At 44.8% G+C, this 18,887-nt stretch overlaps 1 protein-coding gene across 3 annotated transcripts in view; it reads left to right on the forward strand.

Moving 5' to 3' along the window:
• C10H1orf21 (chromosome 10 C1orf21 homolog) overlaps nt 1-18,887 on the forward strand; it is a 109,084-nt gene that overhangs the window by 84,017 nt on the left and 6,180 nt on the right. For 2 of the 3 annotated variants that reach the window (XM_014260016.2, XM_014260015.2), the window contains exons 4-5: nt 6,609-6,685; nt 10,315-10,375. In XM_014260016.2, coding sequence (XP_014115491.1) covers nt 6,609-6,685; nt 10,315-10,375 — 138 coding nt within the window. Of the gene's footprint in view, nt 1-6,608; nt 6,686-10,314; nt 10,376-18,887 lie in introns of those variants that run through there. The other variant, XM_088060717.1, reaches the window with a different exon arrangement.

The raw sequence follows: 18,887 nt of genomic DNA on the forward strand, positions 1-18,887 counted from the left end.
GGCAGAAGTGCAAAGTTGCCAAGTGCTTTTTGTTGGCAAATGCTCTCTGAAATTTCCTCAAGAGTCAGCCTTGTCTTCCAAATCATCAGTAATGGATCAGTAATCATCAGAAGTTTAAATTTTAAACTTCTTTATATTTTTTATTTGCTAGATAAAAGTTTCAACCAGTCTGATATACCAGAGCCATTGAAAATCGGATGTATTAATGACAGCTGGAGAGCAGGTTGCCTTTCTGCCCGTAGCATTTTATTTGCAGTATTTTGGATATCTTTTGATGCAACCGTTCTTCATGCTCTAAGGTACCTTGCCATCTAGATTTCTGGGGCATACAGCTGTGAGGGCCAGTTTTCAGCCTCCTGTTAAGTTGTTCATAGAGGGGATGTTCTCCATCTTCATTTTGCAAATATCTTCCTGCTGGCAGTCTTGCAGACATGTCCCTTCCTCTGTTTCCTGCCCGTGTTCTCTGGGTTTATTACATGGATGGGCAGGGCTCCCGCTGCAGGAGCAAGGTAATTTCCGATGTGACCTGAAACTTCAGCTCCTTTGGAGACAGTTGTTCTGCTTTATTCATCTCCGCGATGCTCATTTTCTTATCCTGGCTGACCTTTCAGAGTGCTGCGGAGGCTGAAGGAACCAGAAAACCCTGATTGTCAGGGCAGCATAATCTTCATATTTCACAACAGAGGCATTTCACCTTTGATTACTCTTCTTGTTTTCTGTAGGGGACACCTTGAGGTTTATCAGCCTGTTTGTAGAAAGGAATTTTGAGATAGAAGTCCAGATTTTATTTTTCTGGACCTTAATGTCCCAAGCTATAAAGAACTACAAGGATTCACACATGTGGGCTGATAAAAGCTCGGAGCTCTGACAGGGAGCAGGGTGGCGAGGTGCAGGGAAGAGTTTCCCTGCAGAATTTATTGGTAGTACTTATTTATCATTTATGTGCCTTATTTGTAATTTCATCTCTTACCTGCCCTAATTTCCTGTTGTCGTGCCAGCTTGCTCTCATATCTTCTTTTCACACAAAACTCTGGTTTTAGGCTATTTGACAGAATTAATTAGAATTACTGTAACTAATTAGTGCAGACTTTCTAATATTGACTGGGGATGAGGATGTTTAGAAAGTTGTAGCCATTAGAGTTAGTAAATGTATGCTCTGTGAAAACCCTTCAATGGTGGGACTTGCCCTCCTTTTATTATTCCCTGCTCTTCAATAATGTCCTCCATCAAAGCTCAAAGGCCACTGACTTGGGCTGAGAGTGAACGTTATTTAGTACTGCAGGAGAAGTCCTTCAACTCACTCCAGAGGGAGCTTTTTCCTTCCTCTTCCTTTATGTTTTCTTTTTTACCCCTGACTTTGTACTTTTGGCTGGATTTTTCTGATTTTTGAGCTCCTGCCGCTTGAGTTGAGTGTAAAGGACATGTTAGATTTCTTCTAAAAATAATCCCTTCATAGTTTTTAACATCTAAAAAGCACTAAAAAAGAATTATAAATGTGTTACTGTACCACTGTGTGTGCTCCTATGTGTGACTGGTAAACAAACACTGAAAGCAGCGTTTCTAACTTCTCAGCAATGGAGGCCTTCTGGTGGGCTGCAGAAAGCTGTTCAGGATTTACACATTTTTCTTTTTTAATCTGTTTTTATCCCATTTTTGAATATATTGGGGGGGTGGGGGGAGCAGCTTTACATCCTGCTCTTCCATATTGCATTCTAGGAGCTGGAGTTGCTACAGCAGAATTTCCCAGTAATTTCCCTGGGAAAGAGGAGCTCCATTAAGTGGCTGGTTTCAGGATGAGGTCTACCCTCTGGAGTATGTTTTGGATCCCTGATGAAAGCACAGAATTTTTCCCTGCCAAGCCTGGGTTACACTCACTGCGTCAGTGCAGACTCACTTGCATGATGCTGGCTGGGTTTGCAGAATCAGTTTTTTTTTCTAAAATGAATGCCAGGCACTGTGTTTGCTGCTGCCTTCCCTTTGCATGCCTGAATGGCCTTGGTCTCTCCCACTGCTTCTTGGGGCTAAAACTTAACAAACCTACTCAAAAATAGTTTTTTTCCAAGGTCTGTTTATACTTTATCATGGAACTAAAGGCTGGATGAGGTTGGATGTCATCTGGTCCAGCCCTATGACTCAGGTAGGGCTATCTAGAACCTCCTGCCCATGGTCAAGTCCAGACACCTTTTAGACATCTCCAAGGACGGAGATACTGACAGGGGTGGGGCATCATGGGCAACTCCTTCATGCTGGGCTGAGGAGATACTGACCTGACACAGCAGGAGTATTTATTAAAACATTCCATTTAAGACAAGGTTTTTATTATGAAATGTGACCTCAAGCTTCACCCAAATGCACAAATAACAGCCATGTTTTCAAATCCTCCCTGTGAGGATCAAGGTGCTCCAGGCAGCAGGACAGCCAAGGGGCTGTGGTGACAATGTCTTTCTTAGGTGTCATCTCACTAGAAGAATCCATTTCTGCCTATGTGCCATGATGGTTAAATTAACTGCTAAGCCCTGGCTTTAGTGTGTGGTGTGTATTGTAGGGGTGATGTGCATCTGGAGCGCTCAGGCTCTTGGTGTGGTCCTGGGGGTGTCCTGTGCATGACCAGGAGTTGGTCCTTGTGGGTTCATTCCAGATCAGAGTGTCATCAGGTGCTTGGTTTGTGTACTCCTCCCCAGCCTGGCTTCCAAAGCTCATGGGCAGATGGGTCCGTGGTTTTCATTGTCCCTTATTCCCTGTGTGGATGCTGAGAGGAGGACTCAGACTCCTGTCTCAGCACCATCTAACTATGCCATCCATGCCATGCCCAGGACACCCTTCTGGACTGGATGCCTGTACACATTCTGACAGGGGTAATGTGAGTCCTCTGATGAAATTGCATCCAAGAATACTCTCTTTTGAATATTTGATTTGGCCCTTCATTATGAAGTTACCCTAAATAACATTTTCAGATGGTTTTGCTTCCAGGTAGATAGAGAAGAAGAGAGGCTCTCTTCCTGCCAAAGGATTGCACAAGAAAATGAGCCCTTAGGTACATATAAAGCAAGGAAACTTGAGTAAAATCTCATAGGTCAGTCCTTTTCCCTAGTGCATCCTGATGGATCCAGGCGGCCCATATGAGATATTACTACCTTAAGCTGCTGCTTATGACTGAGTGAGGTTAAAAGGTGCTGGGCTGGCATATTGAAATTTCACATCTCAACGTTCAATCAATTTCTAAGTGATGCATTTGGTTCCTACTTTTCAAATACAATTATTTTTAAGAATATTTTATGGTGTAAAGAGAAAACAAATACTTCATTTTTCCTCTGAGTGACTTTAATGATGATCTGCTCGGGTCTAGAATGCAGTTTAAAGGTGCTTTTGGCTCCTTTGAATAAGCTTCATATAAATCAGGAATATTATTTTATAAGGACTGTTAGCAGCTTACCTGAGTCAATTTGTGGCAGCCTTATGAAGAAAAGCAAAATACTTCAAATTAAATTCATATGTCTCCAGAAATGGGTTCATCAGAGGGGAGGCATCAAGAAAAATGTTGACAGATATTTAATTATAATGGCAGTAGTGGCTGTTGCTGTGTTAATAGCATCTGGCAGCAGAGTCACTGCCATCTGTTAGTGCCCTGAAATCCTGGAGATGGTGCATCCTTTATGGAGGAATTAACAATAATTAACAAATCTATCACATGAAATCACCTTGATTGGATGACACCCTTACCTTGATAATGATTAATTGCAAAATAATGTGCAATAAAATGTCCACTATTTTCCTTTTTTGCTACTGCTGCTCTACAATTGTAGCATCCTGGGGGATTTTCTTTCAAGTCTGTGGTGTGAGGCAGCATTTACTACATTTAGGGTAAATAATCCTTATAAGCAAAGCTAGATTAAAACCAAACTCCTGCATATTCATTTCGATTTGCAACAGATTAGGTCTCTAAAACCAGTTGTGGTTCTTTTGGTGCATAGTAACTAATGTTAAATAAGGGAGAAAATGAGGTTGGACTGCAAGAAGTGACCCTTCAGCCAAAGTCAGGTCAGTCTGAAGAACAATCTGACTGCATTAAAGCATTTCAAGGTGTTTTTGTTAACTTAGTATTAGAAGCCAAGCCATTAATTTCTGATGAGTCAATTTGTCTTCAAAGTGATGAGGAAAAAAATATTCTATTTGTTTGCATGTAGAGGAATTATTTTTAAATATCTATTTTTATTGAAACCAATATTTCGATCAATGCAATGAAGTATCTCTGCCATAAGTAAGAGCTATAAACAAAGCAGTGAGCCAATTTGAGACCTGGTTGAGTTTTATTTTTCTCTTAACTCTTCCTTTTCTGTCTGTTCCTGCTGAGCAACAGATGGAGAAGGTAACGTACTCTTTGCTTCAATAGGAGACTTGTAATAGATACTTGAGATGTGGTAATTACCAGGAGCAATAGGAGGGAAAGAGTAAACTCTGAAATCTTGAAGTCAACTAAAAAGGAATTTTAATTCTCTTTTCCCATGTGTGTCAGCTAATATTCTGGATATTGTTCTGGGACCCACCGTGAGAAGGCAGCATATACTTTTCTTCTGTCTATTTGTTCCTAAGTGCCAGAAGTTCTTTTAGGCTGGGATTTGGGCTGATTCCAGCTCCTGATAGAGCTACAGTGACACCAAACAATGAGCAGAGGTGTGGAAAGCTGAGTTTGTACTACCTTGATTTATCACAGCTCCCAACACAGGAGCTGTAGATCAGTCTTCCCTTCCCCTTCCTGTCCCATGGAGTAGATCTGAGGATAAAGGCTCCCCTGGTGCAGGAGGCTGGGGTTTAGCTGATTTATGGCTTTGTTGTCTACTCCATGAGACCCATCCCTCTCATTTTGTTTTGCTTTGACAGACATGTGAGTCAGGCATGAGCTTATGGGTTGTGTGTCTGTGTACACATGTGTTCATCACACACAACATGTACCTACCTGTCACACCCTCCTAGCACTGTTAAAATTAGAAGATGCTTTGAAAAAAGTGATTTTACCTTTTGTTCTGCTGCTCTAACGTGATTTCACGGGATCCTGAGGAGGCAGTGGCTGGTGGGGTGTAGCAAATACAGACACCCTTGTTATATCTTAGAAGAAAGGCTTGTTTCTCTCTCACTGCTATTTTCATGCAAGGCACTGTTCCTTGGTTAGGAGGATTAGAAGATATGCATTAAACAGTGTTAAATATGCTGAGGCAGTTGATGTTTACAGCCCGTGTAGAATTATTCATGAAAATATTACCTGCTAGACAGCCTTTTTTTTTTCTTTTATTCAGTGATTTAGTAGCCCTTTTCAAAATCTTGTTGTGTTATTCATAGACTAAATAAGACTAAATAAAACCACCAAAATTACCCACAAAAGTACTGATTCTTGGGTTTATGTTTCTTAAATTGTCATGGGTGTGACATGCCTAAGAAATACAAAGGGATTTGTGGACCGGGTGAGCTCTAAGATTTGACTCAGACCTCTCCCATCTGCATCAGCAGCTTTCCCTAACACATGGCATTGGGAAGATCTGGAAGGGGCTTTATCCCTCTGAAGGATTTTGGACATAATAGATATATGTGTGCTCTAAGTTTGGGTTACAGAAGTTCATGATGAGGAGATATTACCAAGCAGTGCTGGCTTTCAACTCTCTCTTTCCCAGTTGCTCCAAGCTCTGTCCAACCTGGCCTTGAACGCTTCCAGCGATGGGGCAGCCACAGCTTCTTTGGGCAGCCTGTGCCAGGGCCTTCCCACCCTCACAGAGGACAATTCCTTCCCAGTATCCCATCTAACTCTGTCCTCTGGCAGCAGCCATTCCCCCATGTCTGTTCCCTGCAGGCCCTTGTCCCAAGTCCCTCTCCAGCCCTCTTGGAGCCCCTTTAGGCACTGAAGGGGGTGCTGAGGTCTTCCTAGAGCCTTCTCCAGGTGAACACTCCCAGTTCTCCCAGGCTGGCTCCAGAGCAGAGGGGCTCCAGCCCTTGGAGCATCTCTGTGGCCTTCTCTGGACTCTCTCCAACAGCCCAACATCCTTATTTTGGGGATCTCCAGAGCTGATTTGCTTCCTTGGCCCCCTTGTGCCCAATTTTATGGCTGAGCACATCATGTCTGCCGTTGCTGCTCTTCACTGGCACATGTGACACATGCTTCCTCCTGCAGACAGTTCCTTGATGCTGCTGTTTCCCACTCTGTTCTGAGCCATCCTGTGGATGCTGGGTGACTCTGGGACTGCCTTCCCAATGCTTTGTCTTGCACTAGTGAAGGTGGAGGCCGGTGTTGTTACTGATTTCTATGAGCACCCCCCATTTTCCATGGACTGATGGAGAGTTACTGGCCAGCACGGAGTTTGATCCCTGGATTTCATCCAGTGACCCAGAAGCAATTCCACATGCCACTGAGCCCAGGGCATTAAAAAATTGCTCACCTGAGGTAATTTCATCTCTTGTGTTACCTTTAATTTCATTTTTGTTGAGCTTTTCTCTTTTCATTGTGCAAGCAGAAGAGCCCAGACCCAGCCAAGTTTGACACCCTGATGACAAATATCTGTCACCCTTTGTGGGTTTAATAAATACTGATGCTATCTCTGTTGTGTGCTTTTTGTGTGTTTCAGGAAAAAAGTGCCAGTTCAAACACAAGACTTAAATCTAATAAAGAGATCCCAGGATTAGTACATCAGCCCAGAGCAAAGTAAGTTCGATTTCTGTTGTTTTAATCATAATACAAATAAACACAAGCAGTGTCTGTGAGGTTCACAATTACTGCCTAGCAAAGACCAAATGATGACTCTAGTCATGCTAAGTTATGTACTAGAGGTAGGATCACCTGTGTCCCAGGACTGGGAAGCATCCTCTCCTTTGCATAGCAAAGATCCAGGTCTTTAAAAAAGGTGAGATGCATCCTATTGTGCCTAACAGAGCCTTGTGCTATTTCTCAGCTTTCTATACAACTTACACAACAAACTTCTGTATATTTACTATTGTTCCTAAATACAACTGGGTGAGTCCCAGGGAAGTTTTTGCTAGCTCCTGCTTTAGATTAGTAGCTGTTCTACCTGGGACTGGTCAGGTTGTTAAAATAAAGGTTGTTCTGTAGCTGTGAGTTCTTCCCTGCTTGATTCACAGTTCTATGCCCATGCTCTGCCTGAAGTATTTGCCTCTTGTGGAAGAGCTGGTTATTGATACTAGTAACTCATTTCTTATCTAACTCAGTGTTAAATTGTAATCACTAATTGGCTGAAAAATAACAGATTACACAGAGCCACATACCAGGTTTGTGAAGAACAAGTGATAAAGGTTTGTGGTTCGGATTTTGAGCACCAGTGGAAATGCTGTTCCTTGTGCCCTGCCCTCAGGGCACTTACTACTTAAACTTGCTGCCTATCAAGTGCCTTGAACACGATTTTAAGTCTGGAAACTTTCATTATTTCCTAATGAGCTGACAATGTAATTCAGCCTCTTTTCAAAGGGATAAAGCTGAGTGCTTTGGATGTAATTGCAAAGAAATTCATGGTAGGGAGGTGGAGGTAGAAGCACTCTTCAGCAAGGCTGTACTTCATTATTGTGGCTCAGTCCTTCCCAGCAGGGTCAGAGATGTATTTAACATGAGGCTAATTACTCTGGAATAAAAAAGGGCTGTCCTTTTGGTGGGTCATCTTTTGGTACCCACAGCAGAGGAATTACATGGAGCCAGGACTTCCATTTCTTCATAAAACTCTAATTTGAAAAGTCCCTACAGAAATCAGAACTGACCAAAAAGCCTATTTTTTACATTGCATTGACAGAGATAAATATTTCTGTCACAGACCTGCAAAAATAAGGAAACTTGCCAGAGAGGTGCAGTATGTAACATAAGGTTATTGGGTAAATCCTCCAGCGTTTGCCCAAGGCTCCACTGTTTGCACAACCTATCAGTGCATTTCTGTTTATAAAGTGGCTACATGTGTTTGAGTTGCTAATTGCCAAGTCAGCAAACAGCTGTTACCATGTGCAATTTTTATTTTTCTTTTAAGGTTTATTGTCTAAAAACTATGACAATTCTGACTTCAGAGCTGGGTGGCATAGGGTGGAAAAGGTCCACTCAGCTGGAGGAGCAGAAATTGATAGATCATTAGATGCATCTTACAGTACTGTTCTGTTAGTTCTAATACAATGGATGTTACTTCTAAACAAAACATGGACTGAGTACCAAATTATCAATTCTTTTACAATATTTTGATGTCAGCTGTAAAGTAAGATTGTGCAAAGGGTGTAAACCCCCTGCAGGAGGTTTTAAATATTTCCATCCAGAGCCCTGGACTCTAAAACCAGGGGATGTAGGGAGCCAGCAGTAGCCTTATGGGGGTCTTTGGCTGAGGGAGAAGGGTTGGTTCTTCCTCTTTACACCCAGTCCTGGTACCTGGCACACCTTCAGAGCTTCCCCCTGCACCTTGCCCCGACTTCACTGGCACTTGCTCTGTCTGTTCATCATCAAACTCACCCCACTGACACCTTGAATTATCAAACACATCCACCAAGTACCCTGGGACAAGTTCATAACTCAGGGACTGACAGCAGCCTAAAAGCATAAAATGAAGATGGCTATTTCAGACCAGTTTTACCCTGCCAAATTGCAGACTCTCAGAATGGTTTGGGCTGGCACATGAAAAATCAGCTAACCCAACCTCCCTTCCATGGGCAAGGACACCTTCCACTAGACCAGATCTGTAGGATTATGCTGTGGCAATTTTCGTGGATATGACTACACAATACTATTTTATCCCTGCCTTCTTCTAGTTTTCTTACTATGGTTGGGATGAGTCACTACAGTATTCTTATTTTATTAGAAACTGGATTTATGATGTTGTAAAGGCAAGGCTATTTTTCAAGCACTTGCCTACTCAGAAGGGGCTGCACTGCTCTAAAATCCCCCTCCAAGGCACCTGAATACGCAGGTGATGGGGTTGGCTGTCCCAAAAAAGCATCTCTTTCCCATCTGAGGTGGAGGTGGGAACATGAGGAACAGGCAGACAGCTGGGGACGAGAACTCGCTCAACCACTGAAGGGTGAATTGTTCGTGCTCCTGAATCACCAGCTTTAGGTTTTAATGCCATTTCTGGGCCCTCCTCTTGTGAACTGAGCTTCATTTATGTCTACATAAGCAGATCTTTGTATATGTTCAGCCGATAGCAGGGAGGGCTCAATGCTGGGCTTTGTGGGGAAGTGCAGCCCATTGTCGGGCACTTAGGGAGAGCATTAACTCATTACAGCTGAAAGGATCACCCCGAGGAAGAGGGGATGGGTGGGAATTCAGCAAGCCGAGCCAGCTTTCTGTGCTGGGAAAAATCTCCAAGAGCTGTGTGTCCTTCTGACCGTTTGGCATCATTGTTGCCACTGGCACCAGTCCCCGTCCTCCCTTTTTTGCATCTTTTTGTGTTGTACGTGGAGTCCCTGGCACTTTTCCCTGTGAGCCCTGCTGCGGGTCCAGAGGATGCTCCAGCCTCACCTTCCTGGAGATGTGTTACTCGTGCAGGAAGGAGGTTCTCACCATCCCCTGACATAAATAAACATCCCAAATACCACCTGCCATCCATCCTCACCCTTGTCTCCTCATCCTTTCTGTGCTTTTAGCTTTCAAGTTCCCCATGGGGAAGGACCCGTGGGTCTAGTGTTTTATAGACAATGAAAAAAGAGTATTTTCCAGGCCTCTTTATTAATGCAAAATCTTATCACTGAGCCTCTTGGTGCTGCAGAATTAGTAGAAGTGAAGGGTCTGGAGCACCAGGAGTGGCTGAGGGAGTGGCTGGGAGGGCTCAGCCTGGAGAAAAGGAGCCTCTGGGAGGCTCAGGCTCTGCACAACTCCCTGACAGAAGGTTGTAGCAGTTGTCATTCTCCCCCATAATGAGTGGCAGGACAAGAGGACAGAGTCTTTAACCTCACGTTGTAGGTGTCTCATTCTGTGGTGCTGAGGCTGGCAATCCTGGAAAACCACGTGTCATGACAGAGAGGGGGCTCTGTCTCTCAAAGGGAGAGGTACTGGGCTATTAACTTCCTGGAGTCAGCCTGGAAAAGGGAATAGTGTCCTTTGGATGCTTGTGGATCCCAGTTACCATCCCAAGTGTTGCATATGTACACAGAACTAAATGCAGTAATTTTTTGTGGGCAAACAAAAATTAGGGGGAGGAAAAAAGATTAAAAATTGACATTGTAGATGAAAGAGTAAAGTGATTTATTTTTCACAGTGGGTGGAAGCTGACAGCTGGGCTCCTCAGCAACCCTGGGCTGTTTTATAATGGAAGAAATCTTTTTGGTATTGATACTATTGATACCTTTGCCTTCCAGCATGCACATCTCCGAAAGCCAACAAGAATTCTTCAGAATGCTTGATGAGAAGATTGAAAAGGTAAGACACAGTAATGTGAACACCCAGTCCTCCCTCAGGGGCAGACACAGCTTTCCCGGCTCCAGGGGAAGGACCTGCCTGCTGCAGCTCTCCATGTTTTCCTTGATTTGGAGGGCTCTGGCCCAAGATTTCCCTTCCAGCTTCTTGGTTAGATAGTTCAAGTGCAAAGAAGACCAGGAAGATAAAGAGTTTGCAGGAGGTACTAAGAGAATCCTTTGTTTTGTGGGAATGTTACCGGTTTGGGATTAATGGCAGGCTCACTCAGATGTTTAGGATAGACATGCTGAGTAAAGGTGAAGAGCAAAGTGGGATTTTATGTCATTGCTGATTTGATTTTTCATCTCATCTCTATGGGAGACAACTGGAATCTTAATGCTGGTAGTAGCTGGGATACCCCAGGAATTTCTTGCTAAATCTCCTTGAAATAGCCACTGGGTCCAAGGGATGGTGTGGCTGGAAGTATGGATAACCCTGCCCCAGGGCTGTGCCAGTGAAATAATGGTGCTGGAGATGTTTTGAAGAAGAGAATGAATAATTCTTTGCCTATCTTAGCTGTCCTAAGAGCAGCTTTTGTGTGCCTCAGAAACCTTTTAAATGACATCCTTTGCTTCTTTGTGAGACAGCAGTGAAAGAGCTCATACTGGGAGTAGCTGAGGGAGATGGGGAGGCTGATGTTCACACACCAATTTACTCTTTACACTGCCTATTTTGGATTTGTGCATCTTGTTTAAAACTTAATATTTGCTTCCTCAGTAGCAGTACACTAATTTGTACTCCCAGTTTCAGACTGGTTATAAAGAAGCATTCCTTTATGGAAAGGGAAGTCAGATACTGGAAAAGGCTTCCCAGAGAGCTGGTGGATGCCCCAGGCCTGTCAGTGTTTGGGAGACATTTGGACAATGCCCTTTACAGCACACTGTAATTTCTGATCAGCCCTGAAGTGCTCAGGCAGTTGATGATTGTAGATCCCCTCCAACCGAAATATTTCTAGTCTAGTCTGATTCTATTCTATTCTATTCTATTCTATTCTATTCTATTCTATTCTATTCTATTCTATTCTATTCTATTCTATTCTATTCTATTCTCATGTTTGGTTGCAGAAGGGAAATTTTTACTTGCGTGGCTCTGAACTTCTGCTGGTTTTGCCAGCACTCCTGGTCCTAGGAGAGTCAGAGTGCTACTGTGGGCATATCTCATATTTGTCCCAAGCAACACACTTGTTACTTTCCTCTTAAAAATTATGAAAACAGAAGAACACATAAAGGGGAATAGTAAAAGTGAGGAGTTCATAGATTCCTGAGAAGAATATTTCTGTACCCAGTATTTCACAGGGGTATGATTTTATGTAACCTAAATAATTTAAAAGTAGAATTTCTACTATATCCAAAATACCAGCTATGTCTCCTTTGAATAAATGCATTCACCCTATGAATATTCAGATACTTTTCCTGAACATCATCACCTTCCATAATGTTGAGCACAGAATCTCCAGTGAAATGGACTTTCCAAAGATGTATCTTATCTGCAGACCAGACAATGCCATCAGGCTGTATTCTAATTATGAATTTTGGTTAATTTTTGTTCCTGAGGTCTGTGGCAGGACACTAACACCCTCATTCCCCAGCTGCCACGCTGAGGTGCAGCTGACCCTGTCTCCTGTGTTTGGAGCTGTTTGGATCTGCTTTGAGATGTTCCCAGCTGATCTCCAGCACTAACTTATCTTGGGGATAATTTATCTTCGGGATCAGGAGATTGTCGTTCAGAGGAAATCCACAGTTTATCTGTCAAAGAGACCAAGTTGCTGACAGCTGATGGGATTGGCAAGAGTTAAGGCACAGCTGAATGTGGGATTTGTGTTCCCTGGGGACCTCCTGTGCCTGAGGAAATAGTCTCCATAAGAGATGTTTTGCTGGTTTTAATTCATCTTTGCTCGCAACACATTTTTTTTCCAGGTGTTGTCACAAATGCCAAAAAGATTGGAAAATCTAAAGTTTTTTGTCTGATCTGTAAAGAGCATTTTAAGTCCTTTCTTCAGGGAGATGGAGGACAGCAGTTGAACATTTAGAAGAATTGTATCATGAGCAGCTCACCAGTGGCAGCTGAAAAAGTCTGCAGAGGTATGGGAGGGTGTTGCCTGTGGCTGGTGAGGTCCCAAATGTTGTGGTGTTCCCATGGTTACTGTGGCTGTTTGATTTGTGATGGAGATGCTGCTCCTTGGGCTGTGCTGCCAAAACTCCAGTCAGGAGCAAAACACCCTCAGGTCCACTGAGATCCTGAGGGGTGCTGCGTCACCAAATCCAAGTGACTAACAGCAACTCTGACATGTGAGCATTAGGCAGGAGCAATACATGTGTGCTTGGACCTGGCACAGCCATTCCATTGACAGGGAGGGTAGCTGAAATAAAACTCCTGCAGCCAAAGTGTGAGATGGAAAGAACACGACTGGTGTTTCGTCAGCTGCAAACAGGAAGCATTTATGAGTCCTGGAAGTTAAAAAAAGCCTTATTGAAACAGTCTGGAGAGTTTTTCTGAAAGTCCCGCTCCCAGTAGCACATTCCTGGCTGCCCCTACAAAGCTGTACTGCTTCCTGCAAATGTCACCCAAAGGTAAAAAACAGAATGTCATGAAGCATGGAGCTTCTGTCTACCAAAATTCAGTGTCAAAACACTTTGTGTCGTTCAGAGAGGGACATCTGCTCTGTCTCTGAGTGAGTCTGTCCCTGCTTCAGGAGCTGGAGCTGAACTGGCAGGTACAGAACTGCCTGTGATGGTGGTAATGCCATTCAAAAGGTTTGCTGGAAGGAAGAAATACTGGGATGAGGGCTGGGGTTGACTGAGAATGTAAAAGTCAGCCTCAAATGTAGGCTTAGATATTGGTTCTGCTGGAGTCAACCCAGTCCTTTCAGAAACACCAGAATTGGAGGTAAAAATACTCCTAAGACCTGATGAGAAGCCAGAGTTACAGGTTAGACAGGAGACTAGGAGCAGCTGGAGAGAACTGAGCAGTCGACAGCACAAGAAGCTGTAGTTACTGTACTACTGTAGCTGTAGTTAGAATATCCTGAGCTGGCAGAGACCCACAAGGACCACGGAGTCACAGGACAGCCCCAGGAATCCTACCACATGCCTGAAAGTGTTGTCCAAACACTTTCTGACCTGTGACAGACCATGGAGAGGAGAGCAAAGGGGAAGACCAAGAACCTGTGGGCAGCATGAGACTCTGAGTGGTGGTAGAAATGTTCCCAACATCTGCAGCAGCTGCAGCGAGTCTTCTTGGGGCTTCCCACTCACTAAGGTTATTGTGAGTAGAGTCACGGGCTTTGCTTTGGGACACATAAAGCACATGTGCTCTAGAGTTCAGGGAGGGGGAAATGGAACAGAGACAGGCAGCGGGAAGGAGACAGCTCATCTGCTGTCAGTCTTATCATCATTTATTGAAAATTAGCCTGAAATCACAGAAATATATTCCAGTGGAGGATGAGCAACAGGTAATAACAGCAATTAAGCTTGAGGAGAGGGTTGCCTGGAGTAAATTAGAACGTTGTGGGTCAGGAGTACAAGTGATTTGCTTGACCTGAGAGATGAAGGCAGAAATACACAGAAATATGTGTAACATATTTCTGGTTTCTCTTGGAAACCAGAGAAGGAAGTAGAGAATGATTGAACAGTCACCCTAAAGGAAACTGCTGCTGCTGGATAAATCTGCAGTGTGCTGTGCCCAGCAGGGGAGAAATGGTGTCCACTGGCTGCAGCCAGGACTGGGACAATCACTGCACTCCTATGGTGGGATTAATCTAGTTTTGAACTATCAGTTCTGATTAAGAAGCCAGAAACATGTCCTGGTATCAGGCCATTTGTGTTGCTATTCAGGCAAGTAAATTAATGGCCTGGGTTCTCTCCAGTCTCATAGATCAAGGACTAATGTAGTCAGATGTTGCATTTGGATTCAAAAATATTGGCTGCGAAACACACAGTGAAGAATTAACCTGTCTCCTAAAGTTTCTCCAGCCTTTGGTTGTTTTTCACCTCTTTCTACATCTCAAATTTATTTGGACTCTGATTTCACAGGCCTCCATGCAAATTCCATGTTACCCCCTGAAAAGAAATGGCAGCACAGGAAGGACATAGACTGGAGAGGGACTTGTCCCAAGGGCCTGGAGTACTGTTTGACAAGGGGGAATGGCTTCCCACTGCCAGAGGGCAGGGTTGGATGAGATATTGGGAAGAGATTCTTAACCTTTGAAGGTGGGGAGGCCCTGGCACAGGGTGCCCAGAGAAGTTGTGGCTGCTCCATCCCTGGAAGTGTCTAAGGCCAGCTTGGACAGGGCTTGGAGCACCCTGGGATAGTGGAAGGTGTCCTTGCCCATGGTACGGGGTGAGACTGGGATGAGCTTTAAGGTCCCAAACCCTTCTGGGATTCCATGAATTGCATGGGGTGGCTCAGAGCAGAGTTGATCCTGGGCACAGCCCTGTGAGCTCAAGTCCATTGTATTGAAGGGGCCCTATCCCACCAGGGCTTGCATGAAATAAATAGAAATAAAAATCAAAAGCTGTAACATACGAAGTATTGACTGTGCAAAATGTATCCACTTAGTGCTTGCTAGCAAAAACATCTTGATGATGGCTGTCCTGGAAAATGGTTGGAAAAACAACTGCTGTCTCTGAATCCTACATGGAGCAGTACAATGATCTGGAGGAATCATCTCCTTGAAGTGTATGTTATTACTGGAGGCTGTGGCAGAGTGTTTAGGCAACTGTCTCCCTGTAGGAAAAAGGCTGAGGGGTAATGGAACAAGCAATTCCTGGGATTATATTTGAAGATTGTAACCACACAAGGGAAGCACCTCTGGCTTTGTGGTTCAAAAGGGACCATGGCAAAACGATCCTGGGCAGCTGTACCGGAGGAAAACCATCACTGGTCCCATCATCATAAACTGTCTCCTCCATGGCTACAGTGGTTTGTAAAAAATAATCACAATACAAACAAGCTCACAGACAAAAATGAGATTAAAAAATGTGAAGATGTGTTGCTGTGAGCTCTGATGAGTACCCGAGCCCGGGACACGGTATTACCACCCATGGGGGATGTCACTGTGGGTCGGTTTGCTCTTGAGCACCAGCGCTGGTGTTGGAGTGGGTGTGCAGAGATTTCTCCACCAGTCCACTCACCTGGCCCCCGGGAGCTGGTGGGAGTATACCCAGCCCGTGGGAAGGATGCCTGGCAGCAGCTCCCTGCATCCCTCGTTAGTAACGCTGGGCCTGGAAGCGGGGAGTGGACACAAAGCAGCTCCTTGTATGGGATGGAGGGAGTGCCCTTGGGAATGGGCTGCCAACCAGCGTATGCGAGGGGACAGTGATTAGGCTGAAACTCATTAGCAAAGTGGATTGCTCTTAATGACTCCATTGATTTTTCCCTAACAAAATGAGAAACGGACAAAAATTAGCACAGTATACAATGATTTAGTGCCGCCTCCCGGTATTTTCTTCCCGTCCTTTCTGAGGGCACTGTAAACAAAACCAGCCTGATGAAAAGGGTTCCCAGCGCGGGGCGGGGGCTGCCCAGCCGGGCCCCTCAAAGGGGCTACTGTGTCCCCAGCCCGCAGGAGAAAGGGCTGCTCCTGGCCCTTTCCCTCCTCTGCCTCCTCCCTCTCCTCTGTTTCTCCTGCCTCCTTTTCCTCCCCTCCCACCTATTCATCTCCCTTACTTCTCTCTCTCCCCTGCCTCTTCCCTCTCCTCTCCCTCCCCTGCTTCCCCTCCATCCTTGTCCTCCTGTCCCTTCTGTTCCACCTCTGCCTGGCCCAGTCCTCCAGCATAAGGGGCTGTTATAAATGCAAAGGCAAATTTGGGTTAAATAAAAAACAATTTATTATAAAACAATTTTTATAATAAAAATAAACAATGAGGAAAAACCACAATAAAATAAACAGCGCAGCGCTGGGTGGACAGGGGTCTATACCCAAAGGTATAGGTGTTCCCAAAGCCACGAAGGAGGGTAGACTGTCTGGGGTTTTTATAGGGATTTTGTGCCTTGAGGCCAAATTCCAGGCAGGCACCATTCACCAAGGGTCCTTGATTGTTGGATGAATTGATTTCCTGGCGTTGGAGAATAGAGTCAAATAGACGTCCGGACAGAGTCTCCTCATATGTAAAGAAGTTCTGGGTGTTCCTTGATTTCATTTTGGTTCAGGCCATCTGGATGGGATGGTTGGATCCGGGTTGGAGCTGATGGATATCTCGGCTGGACTTTTTCCCTTTGTCTGCCTGATTGCTTCCCCAACGGTGGCCTGCAAGGCGGGGTGTTCAGGTCCGGTGATGGGTATCTCGTCGGAGCCTCTCCCTGTCAGCCTGATGGTTCATGTCCTGTTCATTCTTTTCCGTTGATGGGCACCGAGCCTGTCCCTGTCAGCCTGATGGTCCATGTCCTGTTCATTCTTTTCCGTTGATGGGCGCCGGCTAGGGTCGTTATCTCTTGAGTGGGAATTCGCGACTAGATCTGGGAAGGACTTGTGGGCCACACTGCACTTTATATTTTATATTATTATTGCTACAAATATATTTATTTAGATTTCTACGAATTTTTACAAGTTCATTTATCACAGGGCCATTGAGCCAGGTGGTGTTATTTATTGGCCTGTCACCCAAACAATAGGGAAAAGGCCTTTTTCCTGCATTTTTTTCTTTCTCTTTTAATTTCATAAAAGGATATAATGAGCTGTGATGCGTCCCCTGGAGGAGCATCAGGAGGGGAGCAGCAAGGGGAGAGATGAGCAAAACTCTGCACCTTCTGCTTTGGGTGCAGGCAGCAGGAAAAGATCATCAGGCTGCTTTTTAATTTACCTTAGATTCACTCACCCGTTTAGAAGCACTCACAGTGTTCTGTGGAAATGTACAAAAGCTGACAGTTGTATTTTGAAACTGCAGAGGTGGGAGATGGGATTCCTCAGGAATTAGCTGGACTTGGAGGCACATATTAGAGTTCTCATCTTCTTCAAGTTAGTTAATTTACACTTTCAATCATTTAAACTTCTCAGAAATCACAGAATTGGGAGGGACCCACAAGAATCATTGAGTCCAACTTCTAAGTGAATGGCTTATGCAGGGATTGAACCCACAACTTACTTAGTCCATGGGTGGGCCATACATTCCTGTTAGTAGCCACCTGCTCTGTGCCTTTGGCTCCTCTGGATGCAGGAGCCTGGGGCCTGGACAGATCTTGACTGCCAGTCATGGAATCATAGAATCAGAGAGTGGTTTGGTTTGGAAGGAACCTTTAAAGGCCACCTGGTCCAACCTCTGCAGCAAGCAGGGACACTTCCACTAGAGCAGTGTGGTTTCTGCAAGCTCTTAGCTGACCATTTCCTATGAGGTGTTCCCAGGCCCACCAGGATAACTGCCCATCTCAAGCACAGCAGCCTCTCAGTGATCAAGGGATCATCTCCTCCAGCACCTGTTAAACATCCTCTGAAACAACCAATGGGTCAAAAATGGACGTTTTGAAGTATTTTACTGGATTGGGGCTGAAGCTGCCTTTCCTCTGCCAGAAGGGAGTGGCAGTCTCTCTGCCCAAGGAGTACCATGGGTACAACCCTTGCCTTGGACTTGTGGTGCAGCGGGGAAGGCTGTGGTGACAAGGCACTTTATTCCTTCAGTGGTCTTCCTGAGCAATGGTGACATGGTTATTGCTGACAAAAATGCACTTGGGGAGTAACGTTTAGACCAAAGCTCTGTTGGGCACCATTTGGACTCACTGCAGTCTGGGCATCACTTGAGATGGTCGGGTCATCAAAAGAATATGGATGTGTTCCCATCCCCAGCAGTGTGCAGATAGAAGTGATGTGTCTGGAAGGATCAGTCCAGCTCCTGGTAGTCTTCAGGCCTTGGTGGGAAGTGGTGTGTCTGTGCCATGGCTAGGACTTGCTCAGCACATTTGTTTGGAGCAGTTCCTTGGCATCCATTTGAGAACTGATGCACTTGGCAGCCACAGAGCAAACCCAGAAGCAAAAGAAGAGCAGGAGGAGGAGGAGTGGAAAAGTGCAGGATGGCTTTTCTTCTGTCACATTTGGGTCTGCTTGAGGCTTTAATAGCAGTGATTGCCACCAGTGGGGTGTGCTGGGGCTCCCTCTTGAGCAGGTAAATGGATGTCCTGGAAATGCCCTGAGCTCTGTTCTCAGTCACTGCTGCTGTCTTTCACAGCTCTGAAGCATTTTGGACAAAGCCTTCGTCACCACCAGCTCAGTGGATTTGTCCAAATGTGGTCCCTGGCCTGAAGAAAACTGACAGATTTGTGCTTCACTGCAAAGAATTTCAGTGTTCCTTCTTTTTGAGTCAGAGCTTTTAGCTGATCTAAAAAAATCTAAATTTTTTTCCTTTCTTTCTGGGTCAGTGATTGCTGAGTCAGAATTCGGGCTGATGAGTCTCTTGGAGGTTATTTCAATGTATTTGGAAAATCCTTCTGCTCTCAGTGCTGGACCTCAGGGAATTGTCAGAGCACTGCACATTCCTGGGTCTGGGCT

The sequence above is a fragment of the Pseudopodoces humilis genome, chromosome 10 (assembly GCF_049639895.1).
Source record: "Pseudopodoces humilis isolate 2021_Gansu_Grassland_sample_001 chromosome 10, ASM4963989v1, whole genome shotgun sequence".
In the NCBI taxonomy this organism is placed as follows: Eukaryota; Metazoa; Chordata; class Aves; order Passeriformes; family Paridae; genus Pseudopodoces; species Pseudopodoces humilis.